We start from the raw sequence: 17,730 nt of genomic DNA, 5'->3' as shown, positions 1-17,730 counted from the left end.
TTAATGTGACAGAGCTTGCTTGGATTATTCAATTGTTGGACAATTGGGTCCATTCCCAGGTTTTGGTCATTACAAACATTGTGAATAGCCCTGCTGTAAACATCTTTCCGCAAGTTCTACCCCCCTTCCCCCTTTGGATCATTTCCTTAGAAATGTACTTCCTTAAATGGGTTTACTGGGTCAAAAGGGCTCTATGGACAGTTTTATAGCTTCTTGGCACATATTTTTCAGATTGCGCCCTGGGCAGATCCGACCAATGGCACGGGCCTCGAGAGGGCAGGAATGCGGGGGCTGCACCGACAACCACCCCTTTTCCGCCCCCCAAAAGTAAAGGAACCGAGAAAGCCTGCGGATGGGGAGCGTTTTTCTAACGCTTTCCTGCTCCCTCGACGTGGCTGGCGATTAAGCCCAGGCTGGGAGGTGACTGCCAAGGAGAGGCAGAAATGTTCGACACCCCAGGCCCTCCTGCCCCAGGACTAGGATTCCACCCGCCTCTGCCCTTCCTGAACTCCCGACACCCAGTGCACGCGGGCGCCGCTCCCACCCTCCCGCGAAACTCCCCGCGGCCGGGGAGGCCCCGCGAGGCAGAGCTCGGCGCGCGGGGGCAGCGGCCGGCGGTCGCCGTGGCTCCGGCGCGGGTGATGCAAGGCCCGCATAGCTGCGCGCTGAGTCAGCGGGGCCGGGGGCGCGGGCCGGCCCGTCCTCCCCGGCCCCCTCCCCGGCGGCGGCGGCACGGGGCGGCGGGGGGACCGCCTCGGAGGCCACGGGGTCGCCCGCCGCGGCGGGGTCAGGCGGGGGGGGGGGGGGAGGGCGGCGGGCCGAGCCGCAGCGCGCTCGCCCCTCCCCCAGCGCGGGCTCGGCAGGGGTAGCGGGCCCGGCCTTCGCCTCTCAGGACCCCGAAAGACGGAGAGGGAGGAAGCGGGGGGAAGGGGGCGCGAAGGAGCGAGCGAAGCAGAGCGGCCAGGAGGAAAGAAAGACGCGGCGCGGCGAGCGGAGGCCGCCGGGCAAGCAGGCTGGACGCGCGGGGCGGGCGGGGCGAGCGCGCGCGCGCGCGCGCGACGGCGGCCGCGGGCGGAAGGGCTTGTGGGTAGCGGCGGCGCGCGGCCGGAGACGGGGCGCCGCGCGGGAGTGCGTGTGAAGGGCGCGGGTCGGCGGGACTGCGAGGCGGCTGGAGGCGACCATGACAGCGGCTTGGCGGCGGCCGTAGTCCTTCACGCCTGGGCTTCAGCCTCCTGGGGCTCCAGAGGGTGGGGCGGTCCGGGCCGCGGCGGCGGTGGCGGCGCCACTTCACCGCTCCCGCCCGCGGCGTTGCTGGGGCTCGCGGACCAGCGGACCGGGCGGCGCGAAGCTGACTGAGGGGCGGGGACGCCGTCTGTTCTCGTCGCTCCCGGCCGGGCCGGGCCGGGCGGGCCCCTCGGAGCAGCCCCTGGGCCCCGGACCGGCGCGGAGACCCGGAGCCCGAGCTAGAGGCGAGCGGTGGGCCCGGGCAGAGCCCCGCCCGGAGCCGGTGGTTCGGGGGCGGCGCTAGGCCCCGAGGCTGCCGGACCCCAGCGCGAGGAGCCGGAGTGCGGGCCCGGCAGTGGCGGCATGAGCCGGCCCCCGCCGACGGGGAAAATGCCCGGCGCCCCCGAGACCGTGCCGGGGGACGGGGCCGGCGCGGGCCGCCAGAGGAAGCTGGAGGCGCTGATCCGAGACCCTCGTTCCCCCATCAACGTGGAGAGCTTGCTGGTAGGTGGCCGGGGCCTGGGAGCCCTTCCCGCTCCAGCTCATACCTCAGATCCCCCCTCTGCCACCCTTCTGTGCCCATCCATCCGTGGGGTGGGGGAGGTCTCGCCCCACCCCGCCCAGCTTCCGGCAGCTGAGGCCGGAGACCAGACGCTTCTGCGACTAAGTTCCAAGAGTAGCGACCCGCCTTTGATTCCTCCCTTCTGTTATACCTCCTGTTGGAGCTGGTGTCATCTCTGTTTGCTGCTTTCTTGGAGCACTGGGAGGAAACACCTCTCTGCCTTCCGCCTACCCACTCTGTTTGGGGAGGTAGGGTGGAGGACGGGCCATTCTTCATACACCAGGCTAGCCAATGTGAAAGAGTGTCATACTGCATGGGGACTTGGGTGCAAGCAAGGGAGAAAGAAACCTGATGCTGTTCCTATTGGAAGTACCCACCTGGGGTACCTGACAAAGAGCTGCCTTCACTTTCCTTTTAGTTTGAAATCTTGGAACACGTAGCTAAAGTTTTGTTGTTTTTAATTACCTTTGAACACTCCGTAGTTGCAGTTTAGAACATTTTAATTTCTGTAAATTCAATTTCCCGAGGTTATTGTGCCAGAGCCAAAAAATCAGTCTGAATCGTAGAGTGGAATAAATCTCTCCCCTTCATTGTATCTCTTTACAAAGACGGCCTTTGAAATCCAAATTAATAGCCAAGTAAAGGCTGCTAATTGGCTCTTGATTAAGAAAGGAACATGTTTTACAGATTAGAAATGCGCAGTAGAATGCTGGCTTATTCCTTGTTTTTGTGAGGATTGACAATAGTATTTCGCAGACATTTTGATTAGTGTGCACTTATGGGAAAAGGTGGTGTGGACAAAACCCTGGGCAGTAGAAGAAAGTGAAAAAGATACTCTGGATATTAAATTAATTCTGGAAGACTTGAATTAGGGTGGATGATCCTTAGATCCCTTAGACGTTGTGTGCCAGAATGCAGATGTTCAGTTCTAGTCCCTGCTGGGATAAACCCAGTCAGTATGTGATGAGAAAAACTCTCTCCTCCCTTTCCAGGGACTGACTGACTTTTCTTCAGAGGCTGTTGGTTATCCTTTGAGGTTTCAGGAATCATTTGCAGAGTGACTCAGTCCTGTTTGGCCAAAATGCAGGAACTGACTGAAGAGTGTGTGTCTTTCTGTGCAATGCACAGAAGGCAGTGATGTACTGTATTGTATCATACGTGTTGGTCTTTTTTTTTTTTTTTAACTGATTTTCGGGTTCGTGTGTTCTTCCTACCTTATCTTGGGAGCATGACATCTTGGACAGTCTGTGGAAGTCTTTAATTGGGACTAAGATTGGTTGCATGCAAGGCATAAATTTTCCTAGGCTAAAGCAGAGACTCTGGGCTTCACTCCCAGCATTTTCACTTTGGTATTTTGCTAGCAAAACTTTGACCTAAGGCCAGAAAATTCAGTTAAAAATAGTACAGCAAATCTCAAGTATTCATCAGGTTCATACTCAATCCCAGATAGAAATTTTTTATACTTCACTTTCATCTCTTGGGTCTTTAGTGATATTAATCATAATTATTAGGGTTATTCTGAACTTGAGCCTGAGGTGTTTATACATGTAACACGACCATACATTTTGTTTTATTAAAATATTTTCTAAATTATTAAAATGAATGCTATTTTAAAAAATGAGACATTTCACATGCTTATTAAACAATTTAGTCCATTCATTTATTGAGTGCTTAATATACCCAAGATACACTTTTATTAAGGTGACATATTACTGGTAGGAGAGTTGACATCACTTACTGCTGATTTGATAGACTCTGTTATTGTTGCTTTTAGTTGATTAAATGTTAGGGTTGTGAGGTGCAGTAAATCTTACCAAGCCAACAAGTGTCCCTTATTCTTTGGAGCAAAGTTCCTGGTGCCTCTGTTGCAAATTGATAAACTGAAAAAATTTTTAAAAACCATTTTATAATAAATTAATTTTAAAGTGTGTACATTTAATTGTATGAAATATTAGAACAAATCAAGTTTTTGATTGTGGTAGCATATACGTAACATAAAATTTACCATTTTTAAGTGTACAGTTCAGTGGCATTAAATACATTCACATTGTTGTGCAATGATTACCATTATCCATCTGCAGAACCTTTTCATCTTTCCAAACTGAAACTGCAAATTACTCTTTAAAGGAATGTTACAAAAACTTATATTTCCTGAAATACTGATGAAATAGTGGCTGGTATCATCTTAAAGGTTTGAAACCTTACCATTTAGGTTGCATTTTACAATTGATCATTGTTTTACTGCATATGGCGTTTCTTTTGGTTTTGCTATAGAAAATAAGTGTTTTGACTTTAACAGAGAAGACTTAAAGGAACTTAATCTAATACAAACACAGCCATGAAATTTAGTTACTTCATTCAGGAGCTCAGAAGGTACCACTGAAAATTGTATATTGCCTAAGGTGACAAGAGCAAGAAGATGAATTATACCAGAAGTTACTATACAATGTTTTTGGTAGGCTGGGCCTAAAAGGTTTAACAGTTACTTGAGATAACCTGTAAAGTGCTTAGCTCAGAGCTTGATAGTCATGCTCATTAAATTTAGTTCACCTATGTGTGCATTAGGCATATTTTTAGTTAATTGCTTTAAATTTCCTTTTAAAAAGGAAAATTGTTTTATTTGCAACTATTTGTTGCAACATAATTTTAAGTGAGTAGCATTATCATTTGAGTTTTCCATCAGAAAAGTGCTAGCAATCATCAAGCTTCGATAGAGTTGGATTCCAAGACTATATTAGTGTATAGATTACATTATCTTGTTTCTCTGCAAAAGCTCATTGCTTTATGTGGGTCCTTAAATTAATCTGAAGAGAATAAATATTAATATATATCTTTTGTGGTTGTAGATTGTGAGCTGCTTGTTATTAAAAATAGAGTTTTGAGAGAGGTTTGCCTCTGTAATGCCTTTTTTTGGAGGGGAATCTTTTTTTTTTTTTTGAGACAGAGTCTCGCTCTGTTGCCCTGGCTAGAGCGCCTGGCTAGAGTGCTGTGGCGTCAGCCTAGCTCACAGCAACCTCAAACTCCTGGGCTCGAGCAATCCTCCTGCCTCAGCCTCCCGAGTAGCTGGGACTATAGGCATGTGCCTGGATAACTTTTTCTATATATATTTTTAGTTGTCCGGTTAATTTCTTCTCTTGCTCAGGCTGGTCTTGAACTCCTGACCTCGAGTGATCCTCCCGCCTCGGCCTCCCAGAGTGCTATGATTGCAGGCGTGGTGGCCACCGCGCCCAGCCTGGAGGGGAATCTTTAGTGATATGCTTTAGTACTGTTTAAACCTTTGGGTAAATACCTGTGTTTTGTTGTCAGGACTCAGCTTCTCAAACTGCTTGCCTATTATGGTAAAAAGAATTGTGTTTTAGTGTTATGCTGGAAAGATGTTTTTCTAAAAGTCTGTGCTTTTGATTTATTTTACTCTTTTAAAGAGTAAACAGTCATAATAACCTCTAGGACTCAGGCTTGGGTAAACTGTTACTTAAGACTTGTGTGGATCGGCAAAGGTGATTAAAAATTCCTTTACAATTTTCTGTGGCATAGAACACAAAACACTTGATGTGATCAATTTCATTATACTTGTAAACCATATGAAAATATTTCTTATGGTGCTTAGACTCAGCTTGCTGCTGGTTATTTGCCTAATTAGAATAAAATTGTGTTTTTTTTCCAACTATGTAATAATTGAGTATATTATAAATATATAATAAAAATGAAATAGAATAAAAGTTGAAAATTGGTTTAACATTTTTTTTGGGTAGATTGAGGATTTGCCATTTATAGCATAAAGGAGATTAGTTTTCTTTAAAACTTGCATTTTGATAGTCAGGAAATCTTTAAAGAAAATGAGTTATTTAGGGAGATGTTAAAAAAAAAGTGATATGTGGAGCTTAACTGTTTAGGTGAAGTTGAACCTCTCTGCGTGTACAGGTCCACAGTATCTTATCTGCAATTCTGATACATAAAAAGCTCTGAAAACAAAGTTTTTGGTAAAATTTATTTGATGGTGACATCTGACTTGATCTGACATTAGAATATTTATAGTCCAGTCATTCCTTTTGGTGTAAATAGGAATAGTTTTCAATGGAGAAATATTAATGTGTTTGATTTCAGGGTGCTGCCCCCAGATTCCCAGGAGGGTTTTCGGGAATATACAATATACGTAATGTGTTACCATTCTAAAATCCAAAAAATTCTGAATTCTGAAACATCTTGGCCCCAGGGTAAGGCCAGCATAGACTAAGGAAATGTAGACTTAATACATCTGAATAGTTGTAAAGAAATAGTGGGTAATTATCTTGAAGCTTAAGTTTTTTATTTTTCTTTTTGCTGAGTTTTGATCAGATAGCCCTCTTTTTCTCATTTTGAATTTTGAAATATTCTAATCATTAAAAGAATGTAGCATACAAATATAAGTTATGAAGCATAAAAAGCAAACATTCATTCAGTCACACAAGCTAGTGAATGGAACACTGGCCTATTGAAGTAACCTGCGTGTTGCTGCTGGCTTCAGTGTTCCTACATTCTCTCTCATCTGCTACCCTGAAAATTTTGTCTCTTTTCTTTATTTCATAGATTATTACATTTGTGTGTATCCCTAGACAATATTGTTTAGTTTTACTTGTTTTTTTAACCTTATGAAATGTCAACATTTGAATGTATGCTTTTATGACTTGCTTTTTTTCACTCAAAATTGTGTTTCTAAGATTCATTCATGTGGTTTATTCATGTTCTCTGCTACCATGAATCAATATAGCTCCAATCTACTTGATGGATATTTAGGTTGTTTTTCATTTTTTCAGTATTGTGGAAAGTATTGCCAGGAGCATTCCTGGAGCTCATATGAAGAGTTTCTATAGACTAGGGCATATATGTGGGAGTGGAATTGGTGGATTTTAAGATATGCCATGTTTGACTTAACACAATGGATAAAATTTAATAGTTTAAAATTTCCCCTAATATTTTATTATGGAAAATTTTAGAGTATAGTAAGGGTGAAAGAATTGACAATGAACATCCATATACTTACCAGCTAATTAATGTTTTGCAATATTTTCTTTATTACATTTATCTATCACTTTATCAATAACATCTTTTATTTTTGAATCATTTAAAGTAAGTTGAGATAATAGTACATTTCACCTTTAAACACTTAAGCATGTATTTAAATAGAGTTCAATGTTTGTTTAGGTATTTTAAAGATTAAATTTATGTGCAATGAAATGCACAAATCTTAAATGTACCATTGAAGAGTTTTGACAAATGCACATACCTGTGTAATGCAAATCCTTATCAAAATGTAGACCATTATTACCAACTCAGAATTCTCCCTGACATGCCTTTTCAGCTAAGTCCGTACCCCATTCTCTTAGAGGCAGTCACTCTTCTGATTTTTTTTTTGCACTAAAGATTACTTCTGGTCTTTTCTAGAACTTCATACAAATGGAATCATGTATACTTTTTTGTGTCTGGCTTCTTTAGCTTAGCACAGTTTTGGAGATTCATCCATATTGTGTGTGTCAGCAGTTTATTTTTTTAATGTTGAGTTTTATTCTTTATTATGTATAAACCACAGTTTAGCCATCTCCTGTTGATGAACACCTGGACTGTTTTCAGTTATTGTTTTCAGAATGTACAGTGGTCCGTTGGTATCTGCAGGGGATTGGTGCCAGGACACCCTTCCCATCTTCTTCCCCATACCAAAATCTCAAATCCTTTATATATTAATAAAATGGCATAGTATTTGGCATATAGTGTACATATGTCCTCCCGTATACTTAAATCATCTCTAGGTTACTTATAATACCTAATACAGTGTAAATGCTATGTAAGTAGTTATAGTGTATATTTTAATTTGTATTATTATTTACTATTGTATTGCTGTTTTACATTTTTTTCCAAATATTTTCAATCTGTGGTTGGTTGAATCCGAGGATATAGAGGGCCGTCTATATTATATACTTTGTCTCTTTTTTTTTTTTTTTTGAGACTCTGTTGCCCAGGCTAGAGTGCCGTGGCATCAGCCTAGCTCACAGCAACCTCAAACTCCTGGGCTCAAGCAATCCTCCTGCCTCAGCCTCCCGAGTAGCTGGGACTACAGGCATGCGCCACCATGCCTGGCTAATTTTTTCTGTATATATTTTTAGTTGTCCATATAATTTCTTTATATTTTTAGTAGAGTTGGGGTCTTGCTCTAGCTCAGGCTGGTCTCGAACTCCTGAGCTCAAATAATCTTCCTGCCTCGGCCTCCCAGAGTGCTAGGATTACAGGTGTGAGCCCCTGCACCTGGCCAATCTCTGTTTTTTTAATCAGAATTTTTTATGGTTACTGCTTTTTCTGCCCAAGTAATTGTTGCCTGTCCACTTGTCACAAAGATATTCTCCTTTCCTTTCTTCCAGAAGCTCTATGGTTTGACTTTTACATTTAGGTCTAGGATACATTTTAAGCCACATTTAATGTGTGGTGTGAGTTAGGGGTTGAGGTCAATTTTTTTTCCATGTGACTATCCAGCACTGTTTAAAAAAAAACTATTTTTCTTTTCTCATTAGATTACTTTGGCATCTTTCTTAAAGATCAATTTACTGATAGGTGGACTTTTTATTTGCATTTGTACCACATTACAAACTACATCAAATCCTCAGTTATGGTTTTGTTTAACCCAATCTCTGTTCAAAAGTCATTTCTTTTTAGTTTTATCTGTACCTGAAGGAAATGGGCAGCCAAGCATAGCTGAGACAGGGAAACATAGATTTTATTTTTTAAAGTGAAGAAAGATTTGCCACTTTTTAAATTATAAAAATAGTATGTTTTTATTGTAGAAAATTTAGGAAATATAGAAAGGTTTAAATGCTAGTAGCACTTGATCTGCAGTCTCCCTCCCCACCTCCCCCCTCAGAGATAACCACTCTTTAAATTAACATTTTGGTGTATATATCTAAAAAAAAAGTTAAAAACATTACACTATACATGTGCTTGTCATTGTTTTTTTTACACTTAATGGTTTTATGTAGTCAAATTTATCTTTTCACTGTAAAGTGATTTCTGGCGTAGGTGTCATGCTTAGGGAATTCTTCATTACCAAGATTATAATATCGTATAGCTCACTTTTTGTACTCTTATGGCTGTATTTTTATTGATATTTTGATTCTATTTGGAATTCTAATGGAAAGTATGAAGTAGGGCTACAAAAATCTTATCAGGAGATTTTTCTAAGCATTAGAATTCCCAAAATATTAGTTGGGAGTCTCTGTTTATTTTATTTCTGTATTATACTTTCTATTTGGAGAGTGGTGGTTGGGGTGAAAGAGGGTAATGATTATAGAGTTGGTCACTATTTGGGCCTCTTGAGTTTCTTCATGGAAATATTACTCTACAAGTATACTTAAAACGCTAATCTGTGCTGACATTTAAAAAAATATATATGGGCTGTTAGTGATAAGGGTTACTGATGAACAGAATGTGGATGACTCAGTACAACTTATAGCTTTTAAAAGTTAAGCAACAGAACATCTTCCGTTGGTGGGCTAGCTTATTATATGAAACTTAATATTTAAATTGTTATGAAATCATAGTGCATTTGAGACTCCACTAAAACTGTCCTCATTTTGTCCTTGATTGGAGTCATTCTCCTGTCCTCTCACCTGTACTTTTCCTTTGAAGTATTATTACATTGTATGGATATTCTGATAAATTCTGCTGCCCCAAATGACCTTCACTTATTTTCTTGGAAAGCATTTGGGTCACAATAGTTAGCATTTCCCTGTATGTGTGACAAAGGGAAATATTAGGATTCATTTTTGGTTCATTGTTGATAATCTTTTGGGGAATGTGTCTAAGTCCAAGAATGATTTTATGGTTTGTTGCTTCGTTTGATAAGGTATGGGTTGTTTGTTCAGATATCTAAAGTGCTTTATAATTTTTTTGTTATAGTTGATTGACCACTTTGTATTCAATATCCAATTTTCTATATTCTCTAAAAGAGTTTTAGGCTTCTTTAGCTATAAAGCAAGTGATAGAAATTTTACTTTATAGACTTGGAACTAATTTCTAGCATTTCATTATTGGGGTTGTTTTTTGTGCCATGGAAATGAACAGCAGAGCCTTCTCCAGAGATACTTTAGATAGGAAGAGGCCAGAGAGCGTTGGTATTATCTTAATTACCTAGATGATTGTGTTGAAGAATGCTTAATATGCTATTGTCTTCTTATATACTTCTTGACTTTTGAGTTTTTTATTTGATGCACAGAATACAAGCTCTTTTAGAGCATGGATCTTTCTTGTTTTCAATTGTGTTTTGTAAATGTTGAATGAACTAACCATTCCTGATGTTTTTTAAACATCAGGAATGATAACATGTGGAAATATATCCCTACTTGAAGAGGTATTAAAGTATTTCCCAGATAAACATTTTGATATGTGTTCTTATCTAGCCATAGGAAGGAAGATAAGTAAACATTTGTATATTTAGGGAGGATGGGTTTAGAAGTAGAATTATTTGAAGGTCATATAGGAAAAGTGAATTGTGATTGTGGGATATTTTCTAGATTGTGCTGAAAGTTTGTCTTGGAAAGGATTTAAACTAATTGTATTCAGTTTTTTTGGTAAAGTAAAGATACCAAGTGTGGGCTGAACAGCCTTTATCATTAATATGTATCATTTGTTCTCATTTCCCCTGCCCCTTGTAATGTTTTTTTCTGGTTAAACACATCCACTTCATATGTACCTAGATATGCCTGTATTGGAACCGCACTTCATGAGTAAGGGCAGATTAAATGCTGCTGCTGTGTTCACATGGTGAAATCTTTTAAAATGGCATATTGGCTATTAATAATAAGGCAATATTTATTAACAACATTAAAAACAAAGTTAAAGGACTTGAGAGATTTTGATTAAGGATCAAGTGTCATTACAAGTGTCGTGATGAATGACTGTTGTGAAAAATCTTCAGATATTATCAAGCATTCTGATTACTGACTTTTTTTTTTTTTCTTTTTTTTTGAGACAGAATCTCACTCTGTTACCCTGGCTAGAGTGTAGCTAGGGTACACTCATAGCTCCCTGCAACCTCAAACTCCTGGGCTCAAGGGATCCTCCTCCCTTAGCCTCCCAAGTAGCTGGAACTACAGACATGTGCCACCACATTAGCCTAGCTAATTAGCCTAGCTAATTTTTCTATTATGGTAGAGACAGGGTCTCTTGCTATGTTGCTCAGTCTGGTTTTGAACTCCTGGCCTCAAGCCATCCTCCTGCCTCAGACTCCCAAAGTGCCAGGATTACAGGTGTGAGCCACTGTACCCAGCCAGATTACTAAAATCTTTATTTGGCTTTAAACTGTTTAATGTTTGTATTAGTGGTTTTTCTAATAAATGCAAATGCTCAATTTTTCGTGTTCTCTTTGCATCATGTTTAAAACAGAAAGGGTAATTTAGAGTTTTGATAGTTTTTCTTCTGCATCTACTGGTGGTGTTTATTTAGCAGACAAAGAATAATACATAGTATCTTGCTTGTAGTAAGTTCTGATAATTATTGGTTGAATGAATAAATATAGCCTGCATATGTAGTGCAGTTGATAAGGCATGTTTCAATCTCTTATTTGCTCTTAGAATCAGCTCTGAAATAAGTCTGGCAGTTGAGAGACAGCAGGTGTTGAAATAGTCAGGTATCATTGTTGATTAGCTTTGCTAATTATTTTTATTTTCAACTGATTTATGTTATATGTTACATATCGTAAATTTCACCCATTGTAAGTGTACAACTTAATGATTTTCAGTAAATTTATAGGGTTGTGTAATCATCACCACAATTCCATTTTCCTTAACCCCCTAAATTCCCTTGTGCCTATTTGTAGCCAGTCCTGACTCCCAATCCCAGGCAACCACTGATCTGCTTTCTGTGTCTATAAATTTGTCTTTTCTGTAAATTCCGTATAAATGGAATCATACAATATGCAATCATTCATATCTGGCTTCTTTCATCTAGCGTAATGTTTTTGAGGTTCATCTGTGTTTCAGCGTTTATCAGTATTATGTTCTTTTTATTTGCTGAATAACATTCCATATATTATTCCATACATGTGGGACATTTTGTTTATGAATTCATTGTATGTGAGGACATATATTTTCATTTCTCTTGGGTAGACTCCAGGGAGTGGGATTGCTGGGTCATATGGTAAGTTTCCTTTTGAGAAACTGCCTACTGTTTTGCAAAATAGCCCTGCCATTTTACATTCCCACCAGCAATGTGTGAGGGTTCCAGTTTCTCCATATCCTCACAGAACACTTGATATTACGTCTTTGTGATTATAGCCATTGTAGTGCATTTTACTAATGATGTTGACTACTGTTTCATTTGTTCATTAATTTTGTTTATTCTTTTGATTTTTGCTGATGCACCATGAATGTGATCTAGTTTGAATCAGTATATTTAAATTGTTTTTTGTTTTTGTGCAGAGAGATAACATGGTAATCAACTGGTAAAGGAGTTTTATTTAGTATACCACAGGCCCATTCCAGTGTTTAAAAATAGAATACCAATAAATACAGATTAGAGCCTTCTTGCATATTATCCAAGATACAGTGTCCTTTTCAGATGTAAAAGTAGCTGCTTATGTGTGTATTCAGTATCAGGTTGTGATCTTACTGTTTTGCCTTGTATTTAAGTATGATTCCTCTAGAAGTCATTCTCAAAATATGTGTATTGAAATTACAGTTTTCCCTTTAGCTTTAGTTTAGATCATTCTAATTATTTTGAATTTTTATTAAAGATAACTACATGTGGGACTTTTTTTGAGCAGTAAAGGAAAATTTTAGAATAGAATTCTTTCAGTATTTAAGATGCTTCTCTAATATATTAAAGATAAGTATAAAAAGTTTTTGGTTGTAGTGATAATTGTTTTTCTAAAAGGAAAGTGCATTAACGCAGTTGAACTTTGATGTAAGATGGAGTAAAAATGTGTTTTTGTATGTTGAAATCCCTGTAAAAGTATTTAGTGAAAATACTAGTATGATCTTGAAAAATGTTTCACTCTTGAGATTAACTTAATAGAGTTATAGTTTGTGGCACTTTGGGCTCTTACACATTTAAATGTATATGGCCATATTTTATTGTGTTTTACATAGTGAGTAAAGTTGAAGTTGAATGGTTGAAACAGTGTGTTATGATCGACTATTTTGCATCTGTTCAAAGAATCACGATTTAAAAAATTTTTCCTTGTGAATCATTAGATTTCGCCAAGTGCTGCTAACAGGCCAAACCAGCATCTATAGAATTAGTAAAGATGAGAGGAAAAGAGATCAAAATTATGATTTTCTTTCAGAGAAACAACATAGCAAGTCAGAAATTGGGGGAAGAGATAATGTAAAATACCAATATTGCAACTATTATAAATTTAGAATAAAATTGATTTGGAGTTAACTGATATTTGGAGCTGCTTGTGAGTATCTAAATATGAACTTTGAATTTTGCCATGGGCTTCTTAATGATAATATTTCTCAAAATATAACCGCGCATTGAATATGCAAATGAAATAATAGTGAACCTTTCCCTCAAACTTTAGGTACATGGTGTGATCCTATGTTCGTTACATTCAGTGTGAAACAATTTTTTGTCTTATATTTTTTCAAAAGTATCTTAAAGAAGCTTTAATGTAATAAATGCATTGAAAAAATTTTCCTACTGGACTTAAAATTTAGAAATATATACATGTCTGGAAGTTTGAAAACCTAATTTAATACCAATATATTTTTTTCCTGGCTCCTCCAGATCATTTTAAGTCAAGATTTTTCTGATAAATATCTGCTAAAGCTAATAGCTAAGACAGTGGTTTCCAAACTTTACTATATATATAAGTCACCTGGGGATCTTTAAAAATATTGATGCCTGGCTTCCACCCCTAGACATTCTAATATAATTGGTACATGGTATGACTTGGGCATGGGGGGGGTGGTGGTTAAAAATTCCCCAGATGATTCTTATATGCAGGAAAATTTGGGACCCACTGAGCTAAGGAGTGCAGTGTTGTAATTTAAGGATTGGGAGAGGTGGTTATTGGGCCCAAGTATATCTGAGAAAAGGAGAATATTTATTTATTTACTGTTTTGTTCCCTTAATTTTGTGGTGTACTGAGGCTTGGATGAAGCCTGAAAGTCAGATATAAGCCAGAATCATGCTTAGGGTGCTTGGTGGAAGTGGTGTCAGATCTTCTGATTTAGATGATCTTCTGTGGGGCCAGGAATTTGCATCTCAGGTGATTCTGATGCAGGTAATCTGCAGGTCAAAGTTTAAGAACACTGTAAGTGTTGTTTCTTCTACTAAGTGAAAAAAACAGAAACAAATAAATGCTTGAGATCTTTTTGGGACACAGACTTGTATATGTCCAAAAAGCTGACATATTGAGGGATGCCAGATTTTCCAAAATATTGTAGGATCATCACATTTTATGTCTTCTTTTAGGGTTCCACAGGAATCAGAAAAAGGCTTTAAAAAAATTTTAGAAGAAAACTTAATTTGCTGAGCTTTTTTGTAGGAGGATTAAATAAGATACATCAATATAGAAATGAAAAAAATTTTATTGTAAAATATATGTAACAAAATTTCAATGTAGAAATTTTATCATCACATCTTACCCTTCTATGAGAAATAAATATAGGAATGTATGGGCATAGAAATATATAATTTTAATGTTTCACATTTAGTAAATGGCAATGGGAAAAATAGTGACAATCTGTTTAGTCACTGGAGTTGATTTAATTCAGGAAGAAAATTTTCACTAGAAATTTAGAATCGAATGTGTGGTCCTTCAGAGAATAGCACCTAAAACAGGATGGTGTATGTCTATCCTGTGATTGTGCCTGTATTTAAAAAATAATAGAATCATTCAAAAATTATTTAGTAGTTTCCTTAAAAGTGAGCAAAAAATAAAATGTAAAATATTTAAAACCCTTGTTTTAAAATTATTTTGAAAATTCATTTTCAAAGCAGCTTTCAAGTTATTGGTTACATTAAGAGATAGTCATCTTATGAATATGTTACTGTTTAGGTTTTTAAAAATGCCTTCTTTGTAATTATTTCTCTTCATATAATTTAAAATTAGAGAAAACCAGGGGATTCATGGGCAGTGGATATGGAATTCATATTTTTCTTTCTTGGAAGTACTTGTATGTCAGATTTCCTGATGTACGGCTCTTTCATTTTTGATGCTTAAAGGGATACGTACATATGTCAGATATTTGAAAATTAAATTTTGTATTTATTGATTTTTGAGATAATAGTTATAGCTTTTAGAGGAATGACAGTTGTGATTTTTATCTTTTTCTGTATTTGAAATCTTTACTAATTCAGTTTGTAGCTTTCTTTTTTATCTTCTGGCTAATAAAACTGCATATACTTGTGGCCATGGCACAATTAATTTTTATAAGGCTCTAGGATGACACATAATAAAAGGATCTTTAAAACTCTAAAGATTTATGACATTTTATCTCTTAAAATGTATTCATCCTTTCCAAATAATTGCTGAACAGGATATTAGAAATGTGAAATAAATCTGAAATGGGTGACCCTTCTTTCACTAACTTAATATATTTCTGCAATTATCTGTAGAAGTTTGTTATGGGTAATTTATGAACATTTTCATTGGAAGTGTTTTTCTAATTAGAAATATCTTACAGTCTGCTGATGAGAATTCCTAGTTCTGTAATACTTCAGTTTTATACAAGATGCTCCAGCATTTCTAAGTATTTGGAAAAATGCAATTTAATTTGAGACTTCATGATTCAGTTATGACATGTTCATGCTAAAAATATTCCCAGACATTATTTCTTGCTATAGCTTAAATGAAATACATAACTCATGATTGCAACATTTAAAATTAGAGTATGAATATCTTTTGTCAAGGTTGCTATTGAAGTTAAGAATTTAATCACAAAAACAAGGTGTTACATTATAAAGCAATGAGAAAACTTACATAAAGGATTTTACTGATTGTTTTGCAAAACAAGCATATATTTTTGTGAAAAAGGAGAGGCTGTAAAGTTATAAATTTTGCCGGAAAACAGATTGTTTTCCATATTTAAGACATTCCCATAATAGAACAACAGATGATATAAATAAAACTAAATTTAGAACTAATAAAAGGAAACTCTAGTACAAAATTGGCTTATGAAATTTCCTCCTGAGGGAAGTCATAAAGCAAAACACTGAATAAATTTTTAAGAAGTTACTGATTTGGGAGGAGAGCAGATTGTTATAAGTTTTAGCATAGGGAAATTTTGTTTTTCAGGATGGTGTAGAAAATGGCAGTTTTTAGCATAGTGTTGTCCTGTGCTTCCCCCCCCCCTTATTATAAACAGAATTATTCAGTTTGATTCTAGTTACAACAGATCTGTGAAATAAAAGTTTAAAACTCTGAACAGTGGCTTACTTATTTCAAATAATTTTCTATTAGTGAAATTCCACTAAAGTCCAAAAATGGATCCCTGTTTAACCTATATTAACATATGAAAATAAAAATGAATTTTTTTTTCCTTAAGAGTTTTTCTTTTCCTAAGATAGTGAAGATGGGAGAAGTGAAGGAAAATGACATGATTTTTAAAAAAATTTCAAATGGATTTTTAAAAGAGAGGCAGAGTAGTATAAGACATTGGATTTGGAGTCAAAAGAGCTAAGACTGGTATTAATTAGATGTTCTACTGATTATCTTCCTGATTGTGAGTAATTTATAATACTATCTGCCTTCCTTAAGGAGTTGTGAAGATTAAATTTAGTGAGAAGCTAATTGTATGTGCTAGTGTTCTGTAAACTGTGCAGAGCTTTAGCTTTTTACTGACAGTTAAAGAACTATGTGTAAAATAGCCTCTGTTCAGTGTCTACCAAAAGATAATAATATGTGCATACCGAAGGTCTCCTGATATGAGCCTGTTTTTTCCCCAAAAAGGTCGTACGTTAGTGCATTACTTGGCATGTATTACGTTCTCTCCGTACTAAATCAGTAAATGAAAATTAGTTGGCATTTTTGTGTTTTTAATTCATTGGGCATGGTTAGTTGTGCTGGGGTTTTAGATGGGCTTTTACAACCTGGAGAGAATAGTAGGGCAAAGTCTTGGTGGCGTTTATGGCTCAGAGACATGGGCTTTGGGCATGGAAGCTTCTCATCATCAGATGTGGAAAGGGAAGGGAGTGAGCAGGACCAGGGGATGGAGGCAGTTTTCTTTTTACTGATAATCTGAGTTATGTTCTTTTATACTCTTTGCCTTTATCTCTACCTGGAGTGCTCAGTCTCCCTCTCTCCTTTATCAGCTTATCAAACCAAACAAAACAAACTTCATTTTTTTTTAATTACAAATGTAATATATACCCATTTTAAAAATTAAAAATTATAGAAGTGAGTATAAAATGTAAGTTCTTTTCTTATCCCTTTCTCCTTGATCTCAGTGTTCTGAGGCAACTACTTTATAAAACATCACTGTAACACTTTCCCTTTTTCTGCCCATATAACAATGTTGTATCATTTTCCTGTTTTTCATGCATGTAAAAATATATGACTACTTGTATGTAGCTGTACCATATCTATTGTCCTGTATCTCAATTTTTCATTTAGTTTGGAAATTTTCCAGTCAGAATTTGTAATTTTTCTAGTTCTTTTAAAGTGCTGTGGAGTACTCTATTATCTGGATTTGCCATAATTTATTTTACTATTACAATATTGATAGACATCTAGGTTGTTTTTTCTTTCTGTTATAAACATTGCTATGTGAACATAATTATAAATATTTTTGTGCATATATGTGAATATTTTTATAGATTTCTAGAAATAAGATTGTTAAGGAGTATATATGCACATTTTAAAATTCCAAAATATTCTCCAGTTTTTTAAAAGGCTTTAGCAAAATTGAACTCTCCCAGTGGTGATGAGAGTATACAGTTCACATCTTTGGTAGGCTGAATATTATTAGCCTTTT

General features: G+C 37.6%; 1 protein-coding gene across 4 annotated transcripts in view; it reads left to right on the top strand.

Moving 5' to 3' along the window:
• Positions 1–1,208: 1,208 nt before the first annotated feature.
• The window catches only part of ROCK2 (Rho associated coiled-coil containing protein kinase 2), a 122,315-nt gene continuing 105,793 nt past the window's right edge, over positions 1,209–17,730 (top strand). Inside the window, exon 1 of one of the 4 annotated variants that reach the window (XR_006734622.1) lies at positions 1,209–1,728. Coding sequence is in view for 2 of the 4 variants with exons in the window: in XM_045549044.1 (XP_045405000.1) it covers positions 1,588–1,728 (141 nt within the window). In the remaining 2 variants the exon portion in view is untranslated. The remainder of the gene's footprint in view (positions 1,729–17,730) is intronic. The other 3 variants (XM_045549044.1, XR_006734623.1, XM_045549046.1) reach the window with 3 other exon arrangements.

This window comes from Lemur catta, chromosome 4 (assembly GCF_020740605.2).
Source record: "Lemur catta isolate mLemCat1 chromosome 4, mLemCat1.pri, whole genome shotgun sequence".
NCBI lineage: Eukaryota > Metazoa > Chordata > Mammalia > Primates > Lemuridae > Lemur > Lemur catta.
This window is presented reverse-complemented; position numbering and strand designations above follow the sequence as displayed.